The sequence below is a fragment of the Quercus lobata genome, chromosome 2 (genome assembly GCF_001633185.2).
Source record: "Quercus lobata isolate SW786 chromosome 2, ValleyOak3.0 Primary Assembly, whole genome shotgun sequence".
NCBI lineage: Eukaryota > Viridiplantae > Streptophyta > Magnoliopsida > Fagales > Fagaceae > Quercus > Quercus lobata.
Window position 1 is genome coordinate 19,979,046 of NC_044905.1, and position 13,459 is coordinate 19,992,504.

General features: G+C 36.6%; 1 protein-coding gene across 1 annotated transcript; it reads right to left on the reverse strand.

The window, feature by feature from the left end:
* Positions 1-3,004: 3,004 nt before the first annotated feature.
* Positions 3,005-4,082, reverse strand: LOC115977958 (protein PPLZ02-like). Its single transcript, XM_031099995.1, has 2 exons — positions 3,891-4,082; positions 3,005-3,733 (listed from the first exon to the last, which is right to left on the reverse strand). The coding sequence occupies exons 1-2, from the start codon at positions 3,971-3,973 to the stop codon at positions 3,244-3,246; spliced, it is 573 nt and encodes a 190-aa protein (XP_030955855.1). The 5' UTR covers positions 3,974-4,082; the 3' UTR covers positions 3,005-3,243.
* Positions 4,083-13,459: the final 9,377 nt, after the last annotated feature.

Consider the following 13,459-nt stretch of genomic DNA (forward strand, 5'->3'; position numbering starts at 1 on the left):
TTGTATATTGCAAGGGACTTGTAGAAAAATTTATTGCTACTTCTTAGGGTTCAAACTAAGGTTGAGTTCTTTTGTAATAGGAGACTAAGTTGAAAAGTTAGTTATAAATCTTATTTTTGAAAGTGGTTAGTTAAAATAGGAAGAGTAGTTTGTTATCCTAAAATAGTGAGAATATTTTAAGGATAACGATGATAAATTATACTAACCACAATGACAGGGACAAAACCAAGATTAAGATTAAGATAATGGTTTGGGAAATGAATAGTGCTTTCCTATATGCACAATTCAAAAATGGGGAACAAATAGGGAGGTTGTGGGGTGTTTTTTTTTTTTTTTTTTTTTTTTTTTTTTTTTAAAATTTTTCTCCCTAAATTGCTCCCCTATCATATGTTTGGGTAATTGATACCAATGCTCTCTAATATTGTTAGAATTATGGTTAAGTGATTAAATTCACAATTTCTCGACAGCTTAAGAGCATTTACATCAATCTTCTCAAATGTTTAGCTAAATTAATAAAATAAAAAACTTGAATTTTTCTAGTTTAGCTATCTATATTTTTTATAGTCATACATCAACCTCAATACTACATCACTTTTTCAATTAAATATTATTTCTTTGTATTCACATTTTTAACCCCAAAATCCACCACCACCCATCATAACCACACACCCAGGCAACATAACCCAACAAAACCAAGCACAACCCACAACAGCCTAGCACAATCCATAAATCCCAACCATTACAACACTACCACCACCCATCATCACTGCACCACCACTCATCACAACCACACCACCACCCAGTTTGGTTTTAATCCTAGAATCCACCATCACCCATCACAACCACACACCTAGGCAGCACAACCCAACAAAACCCAACACAACCTACAACAACTGAACCACCACAATGCTAGCTGTCACCACCACCTTAACCCACAAAACCCAGCAACCACCCCACAAAAACCCAAAACCTCATGCAACCACCCATCCATGCTAATCTAAACCCAGCCAATCACCTAGCCAAAACCCAGCCACCATCGAACCCAACCAAAACTTTGCTAAAACCCAAATTGGCACCAACCACCGATTGATGTTGATGAGAGAGAGAGAGAGAGAATATAAAATGATTTTATTAGTAGTAGCGAGAATAGTGTTTCACTAGTTGTAGTTGTAGTGAGGTAAAATTGAATGTTAAATTTTTTTTTTTATAGTTTATTCATATTGATGCGTGGACTCTTTTTTTTGGGTTTTTAGCTGTACTTTTAACCTTAAGTTGATGTTGATGTGAATGCTTTTAATTGTTTCTCAAAAAAAAAAAAAAAAAAAAAAAAGCTTTTAATTTTTTGAGACAATCATATATTTATCATGGTATCAAAACATGAGCTTCTAAATTCAATCTCTATTTCAACTCTACCTCCCATTAAACTTTTGGAATAATCGAAAATTTATCCAATCCCATGAACTAGAAAAACACGAAGTTGTATAGCAAAAGCAAGTATTAGCAACGTCCCGCCTATACTTTAGAAATTAGCAAACAGATCCCGCGTGGGCCGAGGTGGTTGTTGAGTGAGAGACAGAGAGAAAAGATGGCCTCCAAAATCATTAGAACTCCACTCACTCAATCACATTCAGTGTCCCCTTTCTTTAACAGCGGCAATCCCAAACAAATGCCTGCCATTAGTTGAAATGGATCCAAATCCCTTTGTGACCCAACAATTCATAAAGTTTCTTTATTTTCTAAACACCACCAGCCAACAATCTTTTTCTGGTAGATAAATCATTATATGAACTGTTCCACTTCCACACATCCATGGAAATCTTAGATGAGTCAATTCTTTTGCTCTTCTTTAGTCATTTCTACCGTGTCTATTTGATGTAGTACATATTCAAATATTATAATTCGGACATTCTATTTACCCTAAAATGTCTCGTAATTTTTTTATGAAGTACCATTATTTCATGGAAATCCATAGTTAAACCTGCACCAGTTCATCTGTTCATTTAGGAAAATATATCTAGCGTTTTTGTTGCATGTAGCATCTCATTCACAAATCACAATACTTTATCTTTCATCGAATAATTCTGTGAAAATTAAACTTGAAAAACAAGAAAAAGATGAAGCTTTTATATTTTTACAAAGCAAGTTATTTCACAAATGATTTGCTTTGTGAAAGAATAAAATAAAAATATATATAATAAAATACATCTATACTCCATGTGATTTGATGCAGTTCTGTTAACACCTCCTATTCCTAGGTTTCCAAGTTTTTTTTTTTAATCATACCTCCAATGGTGTCCGACTCTTCCAATAGACTATTTCCATTCACTTTTGGTTAAATTTATTAATCCCATAAGATATAAGTCATCTCACTGACTTGTTCACATTAACTCTTGTCACATCTCATATAATAATAATAGTGTTCAATTATTCTTATGTAGTTAATATTTGTCAATAATTTTAGCAAAAAATGAATAGAAGTAGTTGAATATAATATTTGATGCCCCAGGACTTGTGGTTAAATAAATTAAAGTCCAAGGGGGGTGTTATACAACTGCAAGCAACAAGGAACATAGGAGTACTTTATTTTTAACCATAAAAGGTGAAAAAAAGTAATGATTCAATAAGCAAGTGCCCTTCTGTCAGTTTCTTTGACATTGATGGAACTAAACAATTACATCCATTCACCTAGGACTGGAAATGTTGGATTTTAAAGAGAAGTGCTACTCTTCTTCTCATCAAATCTAATTAGCATAAGTGCACTTCGAAAATGATGGTTTATAGTGGCTATTTTATTTTGAAAATTAGGGGGAAATTTTGTTCTGAGAATCCCAAATTCAGTGCATTATAGGTTTTTAATTATATATGGTTTGGCATGAAGGAAATAGTAGCAAGGTTTTTAAGGTTTTACTTTTTGAGCTCCTTTTTGAGTGTACCTAAAATATCATTTATTTCACATGAGAGACTCAACATCTTGACATTGCAAATGTAAAAATCTGGGAAAATCTTAGAACAAAGACACCATGCATTATGCATAGACTAATGTCATACATTATAACGGAAATGACTGTACACATAGCAGTAGCATCTTCAATTGGGTCACTTAGAAGCTAGTTCTAGGACCTAGAGAGGATCTAAAACATTAAAAGAGGGTCTAAAAGGGCTGAGAAGAATGGGTTACAATTAGTGGCATTGGCAGAATAGAAGTACAGGCTGAGGAGGAGATGGAAATGTGTTGAGCCCAAGTTACAGAGCCTGAGGTGGCACAACAGAGCGAAGCTCAATAGACCCATAATGAACCAACTCCTGAATCATCTGCTCTATGTGATCATCTTCAAGAGGCTTGAACTGCTGGGTGCTTTCCACTTGAACTTTCTTGACAACCCAATTGGCCTCAGTTTCTTGATCTAGCGTCAATGTCTTATCCGGAAACTGGGTACCCATTTCATTAATGTTCTTCCCAGTAATGCCACTGGTTGTGTTAGCACGCAACAATGGCGCTTTTTGAGGCTCTTGAAGTGATGGTTTGGTCATTTGAAGTGAAGCCATGTAGCACCTATGCAGTTTAGCTGTCAGAGTAGCTGAGAGAAGCTTTGAGGATGATGACTGAGGTGCATTTGGGTTGTAAGGGAAGTTGGTCCTAGCTCTTGCACCACACATTAGCCTTGCTGCTTCATCATAGGCTCGTGCCGCGTCTTCAGCAGTTTCAAATGTTCCTAGCCAAATCCTAGTCTTCCTGCACAATTCCAAACGTTTAGGACTCACTAGTAGATTACGACATTTTTTTTTAGTAAGTCAATATTTGGGAGAGGGAGGATTTGAACATCGTCAATGAAGTGTCACAGTTGATATTTGATTTTGATATTAATAGGCTAATAGTGAAGTAAACTTACAGTAAAGGGTGACGAATCTCGGAGACCCAAGAGCCCCAATGCCTTTGGCGAACGCCTCGATATCGCTGTTGTGGTCTGGCCATGTTGTTAGTCTAAAAAGAAATGGAAAGGTGTTTGTGATGTGCCTGAATGAGAATATGAGAGGCAAACAGAGTGGCCCTTAAGTGAGGAGTTGGGGAAGGGGGATTTATGTAGTTGGATTTGTGGACAAACGATGGGTCATTGCTTGACTCTCTTTTATTGGCCTTCTGGCAACCAATTAGCGATGGGTCCCATAAGGGTTTTATGTCTTGCCTCCTTTATCTTTTGGCTTTTTTTTTTTTCACAAATTTACAAGTGACCAATAATAATTATTCCATATATATAATATAATGTAAAAGTTACCTAATTTAATTCACATGACCATGATACCTTTTGAGTTTTGTCACGAAAATCTTTGCATAAGAGTGTTATCTCAATTCTCAAGATCTTCTTATGATTGACTGTTTATTTTATTTTTCAAATTGTTGGGTCTCTGTTACTGTATCTTCTTATTTATATAGTTCGAGTTTCGGGCATTAACATGGTCTATATTGGTCACTATTTTAGTCACTTTAATTACTGTTAAATGTTTTGTTTTGTTTTGATTTTTTTTTTAAGGGGTTTTCAGGGAATTGAATAGAAAAACGGTCCTTTTTGTCTGTGTTTCTTCACCCAAATCTTATTGTTTCTGCGTTGAAGTAGACTGTAGTTGTAGGCTTTCTTCAAGATTCTTCATATGATAGAGGATGAGACCACTGAGATGTTAATCGAATTAACCCCTTGTGTCTAAAACCGTTGCTAGTGAGTCGCAAGTAGACAAAACCATAACATATTGGCCTCTATTGCTTAAGAATGGTAACGAGTCCAGCTGGAAAATCTATTCTGTAGTTTCAATACTCTGTTAAGGAAAAGTTATACAATTGTGTAGTATTGCTTAAAGTTATAACGAGTTTAACTTGGTTATGTTCAAGTTATACATGGTATAACTCTAAACAATATTACACCACAATTATTTTTTATTGAAAGAATATTGTTACAAATCAACCATTGGACTACATTTTCTCCGTATACCTTTCATTCTTGTAAAATATTATATCAACAATCCATTCCAAACTTATCAGTTATATTTATTGAATTTTAGGTAGGATGAATCTCATATTATTTAATCTTAACTTCTAAAAATTATTTAACCACATTCAAGCGTTTATGAAATACTATAGATTTGCGATATTGAGTCCTCACACAAACTTTAACATTTTTTTTTCTCTTACAAAAAGTGATGACAGGGAGAATTCAGACCCGAATTTTTCACCATAGAAGAAATATACAATATTACTAAATCATAAAACTACTAACTAAATTTTAACAATATTTTTTTTTAGAGGAAATTTTTTAACAATGTTAATAGTTCAATTCAAGTAAGTTTTTTTATTTTATTTTTTATTATCAAATATTGTGTTTAGGGTTATAATATTAGGTTTATGAGAAAAATAACCCAACCCGTCCTAAATTAGTCCCAATGTCTTTTTAAGAAATTTCAAACTCATTCTATTAAGACTGGAATAGGTTAGGAAACCTATCAAAATAGTCTCATTGTCAATGGATAAAGATTTTCTTAAAATCAAGTTTGAGGATATTATGTAATGGTTCATACTACCGTTAAAATATATTAAGTCACGATTAATTAAATCATTTAAAAAAGTCACATAACGATTAAACATGTCAAGTAACTAAAAATACATGTGAATATTCATTTTAAGTTTATAATCATCACGTTGTAGGTTGTAGAAAATTTCTTCCAACCAATTTGGAAGCAAACCCTATCCATTGTCATTTTACATAGTTCAATCTCATTTTGTATCTTCTCACCCAAAAAAAAATCATTATGTATCTCTTGTTACCATGTGGTAACTAGGACTCATAGTTGGGTAAAACCCAAAAGAGCTAACCGAATGGCTAGTAATGAAAACAATAACTCAGGCCCAACATAGAAATCACATTTTACCCGGCCCAAATAGCCAGAGAGAGAGGTCTTCTTTTTTTCTTTTTTTTGAGAGAATTTTAACATATGGTGTCCGCTCCTGATGATAGCTCTTTACTATCAGACTAAGACACTAATCAGTTTTTGGTGTAGGCAGGAATTGAACACATGATCTCTTATACAACCATCAGAAACTTTACTAGTTGAGTTAATTAGAATCCACAAAGAGAGATCTTCTTGGTAAATCAAAATACAATAGTATCGAATAGCTACAATTCCCTGCAATAATGTCGAATAGCTTGATTAATCGATAGGAATCTCCAAAGTCCTCCATTGTAACCTGATCCAACCACCAGCATCAAAACTGTGTGACCTCTTTCAATCACCTCTTTTTCCAACAAAAGAAATGTTTTCTTGATCTAATCATTCAAACAAGAATTTCAGTTATGAGGCAAAGACTAGAGTGCTGCTGTCATTCCTCGAGAACAAGTAACTAATGTTAATGTTCGATAAATGTTTTGAAAATAGAGAACGAGACCTAGTTGAGTCACATCTTGGATTTGGATTTTGTGAAATTCCGGCACCAACAAAGTTTTATTGCAACACCCTATTACAAATCAGGAACGTGCTAGCTACTAATCATAACGGTAGCTAATTTTTATGCTTATGTAATTAAATTGTTACTATTTCTTTTCTTGATAATTCAATAGTTGAGCGTGGATGTGTAGAGGGATTTGAATTCTAGATATCTCTATTGAAAACACCAGAATGTGTTAACTAGTTAAACTACAAGGTTTTTAGCTAAATTGTAGCAATTTAAAACAACAATGCATGATGATAGTGCAAGCAATAAATGATAAGTTGAGCTTTTTAAAATTAGTGTAAAATGAACTAACAACTCATCAAGTATCCAAATTGCATATAATTTATACATCAACACAATGAATCATAATAAAAGTCAGGTTCAAGATTTTTTTTTTTTTTTTTTTTTAAAGGAAAATTATTGGGTGCTCCAGAAATACGATAATATGATTTTTTTTTTTTTTTTTTTCATATTTATGATAGATCTTACCATGAATTTAATTAGTAAGATCTATCATGAATATGAGAAAATGGAGCACCACATTATCATGCTTTAGGATCACCTGATAATTACTCCCAAAAAATAGCATCATGTCTTGTGCATTGGACCCCACAAGTAAGAGCAACGCCCTAGTCACTTACCACCACCACATCTTCACAACACCATATATAAGACTAATGTAATCATATTCACAACCCAAGCATCGGTCGCATGGGCGGGTCCTAGTCCATAAACTACATGTAGAATTAAACATACTCAAGAAAGACCATAAGAGTATTCACATCCAGTTTTGCATTCTTTGGTTATATAATGACTTCAAAAAGTCACTTTTTACTTTAACTGTCCACTTTTGTAATATACCATACATCTCACTCTCTATTTTACAATACATTTTATAAAAATATTCTAAAATAAATTTTTTTTTTCCAATCCCCTTCTCACTTGTAACCAGGTCAAAATTGGAAATTAACACTGTTTTTCAAACAATATAATTAGTAGGCACTGTTTTCAAATTATATTTTTTACTAATATCTTGAGTTTAAAAGACTCAATTTAGGGCTTATAAATCGAGTCTCAGTTCTGATCACGTCTGATGTGGCGTATTTTCCACGTGGTGTCCACTTGAAAATCGAGTCTCTAAGACTCGATTTATAAGCCAAAAAAAATTTTAAGTCTAAGTCTCTCATGTACAAGCCATTCCCAAAAATACCCAAAAAAAAATTTAAGAAATCCTAGAAACACAACAATCCCAGCACAATGAACCGAGAAGAGAGAGAGAGAGAGAGAGAGAGAGAGAAAGGAAAAAAAAAAAAAACTCACCCATAGCACAGCAGCCACCACCACCACCTAAAATCCAACAACACCATCAACGCCAAATCCATACCCACAAACCCAAACAGACTGGACTCCACCACCTAATGACCCACCAAAACCCAAACCCATACAACCCACAACCCACTCACCGTTTCCCACAACCTAGTCACCGATACTGACAACCCAATCACCGACTCCACAACCCAGTCATCAATCCCACAACCCAGTCACCGATTTCCATAACCCAACCATCAATTCATCGATTCCACAACGAAGCAACCACCGTAACCCACACCTCAACCTCGAACACAAACGCCGATGTCCACCACAGACGCTGATCTCCACAAACCCACACCCTCCACCACGCCGATCCCCACAAACCTATACCCTCCATGCCACCACCTATCCATGTCATCGCCGCCACCTAGTAACACAACATCTTTGGTCTGTGCTCCTGAAAGAAGAGAGAGTAGACATGGTTAAAGAAGGGAGAGAGGACTAAGGTAAGGAGAGATGTCTAGGAGAAAAGAGACATGCATATTTGTGCTGTACAAATATATATATATATATATATATTTTTTTTTTTGGTTTGACTGAAAAGGTAGAATTTGAATTAAAATAATGAAATAAAAGTACAAAGGTGTAAATAAGGGTTTAGATGTGCTCCAGGGCTATACATACTAGCCTGACACTCAAGACAAAGAAAAAAAAAAAGAATATCATCATTACACCCATCCCTTCAAACAATTAATGTGTCCGTTGGTACATGCCCTCCAATACACTGATAATGTTTGAATAATATTAAATGTAAGACTTATAAATCGAGTCTTAAAAACTCGATTTCCAGGTGGATGTCACATGGAAATAATGCCACATCAGACGTAATTAGACCATGAAAATCGAGTCTTTAAAACTCGATTTATAAGCCTAAATTGAGTCTCTAAGACTCGAGATGTTAGTAAAAAATATAATTTGAAAACAGTGCCTACTAATTATATTGTTTGAAAAACAGTGTTAATTTCCAATTTTGGTCCTTGTAACCACAACTAAAGTTCACGAAGACAAATTGACCAAGGACCATGTTAGCACCGCACAATTATCTAACCTTAAAAGGAACGCTTCATGCCAACAACCCACACCCCCAACCCAACAACCTAAACCAACATCCTCGATGCCAGATTGGTGCACGTCTACGACCATCGTAGCTCCCCACAACCAAATCGGCCACCATTAGGGAGAGAGATTTTGAGGGCAATAGAGTGAATAAAAAAAAGATAAAATATTTACAAAAAAGCTACAATACTCTATATGTTTTTTTTTTTTTTTTGTCACAATACTCTATGAGTAAAGTAATTTTTTGCAAATTTTTGAACTATTATGCCTAATTGGGTATGAGAGATTTTTTTTTGGTAATTTTTTTGCTAAGTTAGTTTGAAAAGCTAGATGTGAATGCTCTAACATGTTTAAAATGATTACTTATGATATAAGAATAATTACAGATGTTAATGATTGTTCAAATATACAAGTATCAAGAACAAGAACATAGTGATGTGTTATAAGTTCAACTAATGAAGTGAAATCACTTGTAACTAGGTTGTAACCAAGATTCTCAAAATAAAATAAAATAAAAAATAAAAGGTTTGTTACCAAGATTCATGGGGCCTTCACCAAATAAGAGCAAAACTTAGGTGCGGTACTTAGGTGCTATTCTTTAGGTTCCTCTTTTAAGATTTTGTTATGTGGATTTTTTCTTATGGAATGGAAGTATATTTTTTAGTTAAGTTGCTACATGACTGAATTTTAAGATAGGAACCTAAAGAACAGTATCTAAGGCACTGTACCTAAGTCTTGCCCACCAAATAAATATAATATTTGAATAAAAATATGTTTAACCTCACACCTACACTATCACTTTACGTGAAAATGTCTTTAACTCCAAAATCCCACTATATTATAATTTTTTTTCTACTTGTAACTACTAAGAATTTTAAATTAAACCTAACATAAATTTTATCCAGCGATAATTCAATATGCCTAAAGTCAACTAGGGCCATCAAGGTTCATTTTGAAATCAAGCGTAGATATACAAAAATTCCAATTTAAAAGAAAACCTTTTTTTTTTTTTTTATTATTACAAACCTAAAATTTAATTGATGGGACTGACGAGCCCTTTTTCCTTGGACGACCTTATCAAATACATTCGTCCACCTTGACACGACATGGACGAAGGCAGGCAAGTCATTAATAAGAGGATTCAATACCTCGGACAATTACCAACTAGCTGTTAGACCATTGGAGCCTCATCAAAACTCATATTAATAAGCCCTAAGGAGTTACAGGAAGAGCACTAAAACCACATTTAAGGCCTTAACGGCTAGAAACTATAAAGCTATATATACTCACTCATTAGAGGCAAAGAAGGTAAATAATTTTCACCCAAATATACTCTTATACAGATAACTCTGATATTTAGAACTTTCTTATTTCTCTCGAAAAGCTTCTATACGCTAACTTTGGCATCAGAGACGTTGTGGAAGGCACCATACCGGTGACCACCTTAGGAGAGCCTTTGTTCTACATTTGCAGGAATTGTGACGAGGATTTAGCTCCATCTGGATAAACTTACAAGATTGACGATTTACACATCATCAATTTGGCGCCATCTGTGGGAACAACATTTTCGCACTTAGGTTCAAAAGCGTAGTTCCAATCAATTCCCAAATTCAGAAGGAGTCCAACCAAGATTCCGCAACATTAGCCCTGCAAATCTAGACATTTACAGCTAGTGTGGAAGAACTCACCAGACAGAACTAGGAGATGAGGTTGAGACTTCAACAAAAGGGGAACCGGTCCAGGATCAATTAGGAAGACGAGAGAGGTAGTCAAAGGGAAAACAAATCTTCTTTGGGAAATAAAAAAGGAGATGGACAAACTAAGGAATGCCATTAAAGGGAAAACAGATCGAAACCTGGATAGAATGGTCAGGATGACGGATTCCCCCTTTACGGCGATAGTTTTGGAATGCCCAGTGCCGTCAAAGTTTCACCTGCCCCAGCTTGAACCGTTTAACAAACTTAAGGATCCCTTGGACCACCTCAACACTTTCAAGATGACACTAGGTCTCCAATAGCCCCTTGACGAAATACTGTGTCGCTCTTTCCCCACCACTCTTAAAAGAGCTATAAGGGAATGGTTTACGAAGTTACCAACATCGTTCGTCGACAGCTTCGAGCAGTTGAGCAGTTCTTTTCTACATCACTTCGTCGGAGGAAAGCACCCGAGGAGGCCAATAGACCACCTACTCATCATCAAACAAGGAGAGAAGGAGACTCTGAGGTCGTACGTGAAGCGTTTCACTTGGAAAAGTTTAGAGGTAGACGAAGCTGATGACAAGGTGCAGCTAAAAACCTTTAAAGCTGGATTGAAGTCCAAGGAGTTCGTGGTCTCACTCGCGAAGAATCCTCCAAAAACGATGGCAGAGATGCTCTTGAAGGCACAGAATTACATGAACGCTGAAGACGCCTTAACCACGATAAAAGACGTAGAGAAAACCAGTGAAAAAGGAAGGAAAGAAGACAACCAAAGAGGACAAAAAGGGAGCGCTCGGATTGTCAAACTAACGATAAAGGTAAAAGGAAAGACGAAAAAGCTTCTCGAACGAAAAAATTCACTCTTTTAGTTATGCATGTTGACAAAATTTTGGCGTAGGTTAAAGATGAGCACTAACTCAAATGGCCTAGGTCATTACATTCGTCACCTAACGTGAGTGATAAGAAAAAGTATTGCCGTTTCCTCAAGGATCACAGCCATTACATAAAGGATTGTAGAAACCTAAAGGAGAAAAAAAAGGAAATCATACAAAAAGGGAAACTGTAGAGGTTTGTGAAGAAGGGAGAACCTAGTAGGTCCAAGGACGATGACAAGGACAAGCACGAAGCCTTACCAAAGGACGAGGACCATATATCCTAATGTCTGTTAAGTGTGATCAGGGCTATAAAGACGATCACAGGTAGGCCATCCACAGGAGGGTCGTTTAGATCCCTCAAGAAATCATACTAGAGGTAGGTGAACAGTGTCCACAGAATACCCCCCTTGAAGCAGAAACGAATAGATAGGGACATGTTTTTCTCCGAAAAAGATGCCAGAGGAGTGAAGCAACCTCATGATGACCCCTTGGTCATAATGCTCACTATAGACGGATTCAACATCAGGAAAATCCTCATGGATAATGAAAGCTCCATGGACATCATCTATCTCTCTGCTTTCCAACAGTTGAAGCTAGACCCAGGAAGACTGCGCCCTTTTGAGTCCCCCCTCGTCAGCTTCAGTGGGGACAGGATATATCCCAAAGGCATAGTGACATTAACAGTCACAATAGGATCATATCCGCAGCAGCTGACTCGTCAATTGGATTTCCTGGTGGTAGATTGTCCCTCTTCATACAATGTGATCATCGGGAGGCCCACACTCAACCGCTGGAAAGTAGCCACATCCACTTATTGCTTGAAGGTGAAAGTCCCAACAGAGAACAGTGTAGGTGAAGTAAAAGGAGATTAAGTGCTGGCTAGGGAGTGCTACCAAGTAATGTTGGCAGCCAAGGAAATCCATACGTGGATGATCGAGGAAAAAGAAGAGGAGAAGGTGGAAGCCTTGAAAACTGTGGAGCTAGTAGACGAGGAGCCAATGAAGACTACCAGAGTAGGGACAACCATGAATTCAGACACGAAGAAGAAGCTAGTCCAATTCCTTAAGGAGAACCTGAACAATTTCGCTTGGAGCCACGAAGACATGCCAGGCATATCCCCGAAGATTATCCAACACAAGTTAGATATGGATCCAAAGAAAAAGCCCGTCCAGCAAAAACGATGAGTGTTTGCTTGAGAATGAAACCAGGCGATCATAGAGGAAGTAAATAAACTACTGGCAGTAGCCTTCATCTGTGAAGTCTACTACCCAAACTAACTGGCCAACGTTGTCCTCGTAAAGAAAGTTAACGGAAAATGGAGGATGTGCACGGACTTCACAGACTTAAACAAGGCCTGCCCAAAGGACAGCTTCCCCCTACCAAGGATAAATCAAATGGTGGACTCCATAGCAGGGCACAAGCTCCTGACTTTTATAGATGCATTCTTCGAGTACAACCAGATAAAGCTGGCAGAGGAAGACCAAGAGAAAACTGCCTTCATCACAAGCCAAGGGCTCTACTTCCACAGGTGATGCCCTTCAGGATAAAAAATGCAGGAGTAACCTACCAGAGGTTAGTAAACAAGATGTTCAGTAAACAGATCGGGAGGAACATGAAAGTGTACGTGGACAACCTCCAAGAGACATTCACAACTTTTAGACGATATCAAATGAAGTTAAACCCCAGCAAGTGCGCCTTTGGGGTGGCGTCAGATAAGTTCTTAGGGTTCATGGTGTCCCAAAGGGAAATAGAAGCAAACCTAGAGAAGGTACGAGCCATACTAGAGATGGCGTCACCTAAGATCGTGAAGGAAGTCCAGAAGCTCACAGGTAGGATAGCTGCGCTTAACAAGTTCATCTTGAAAGCAACGGACAAATGCCTGCCCTTCTTCAAGACACTAAAGCAAGCCTTCGTTTGGACAGACGAATGTGAGAAAGCCTTCCAAGAACTCAAGCAATACTTGAGCAATCCACCCCTCCTGAGTC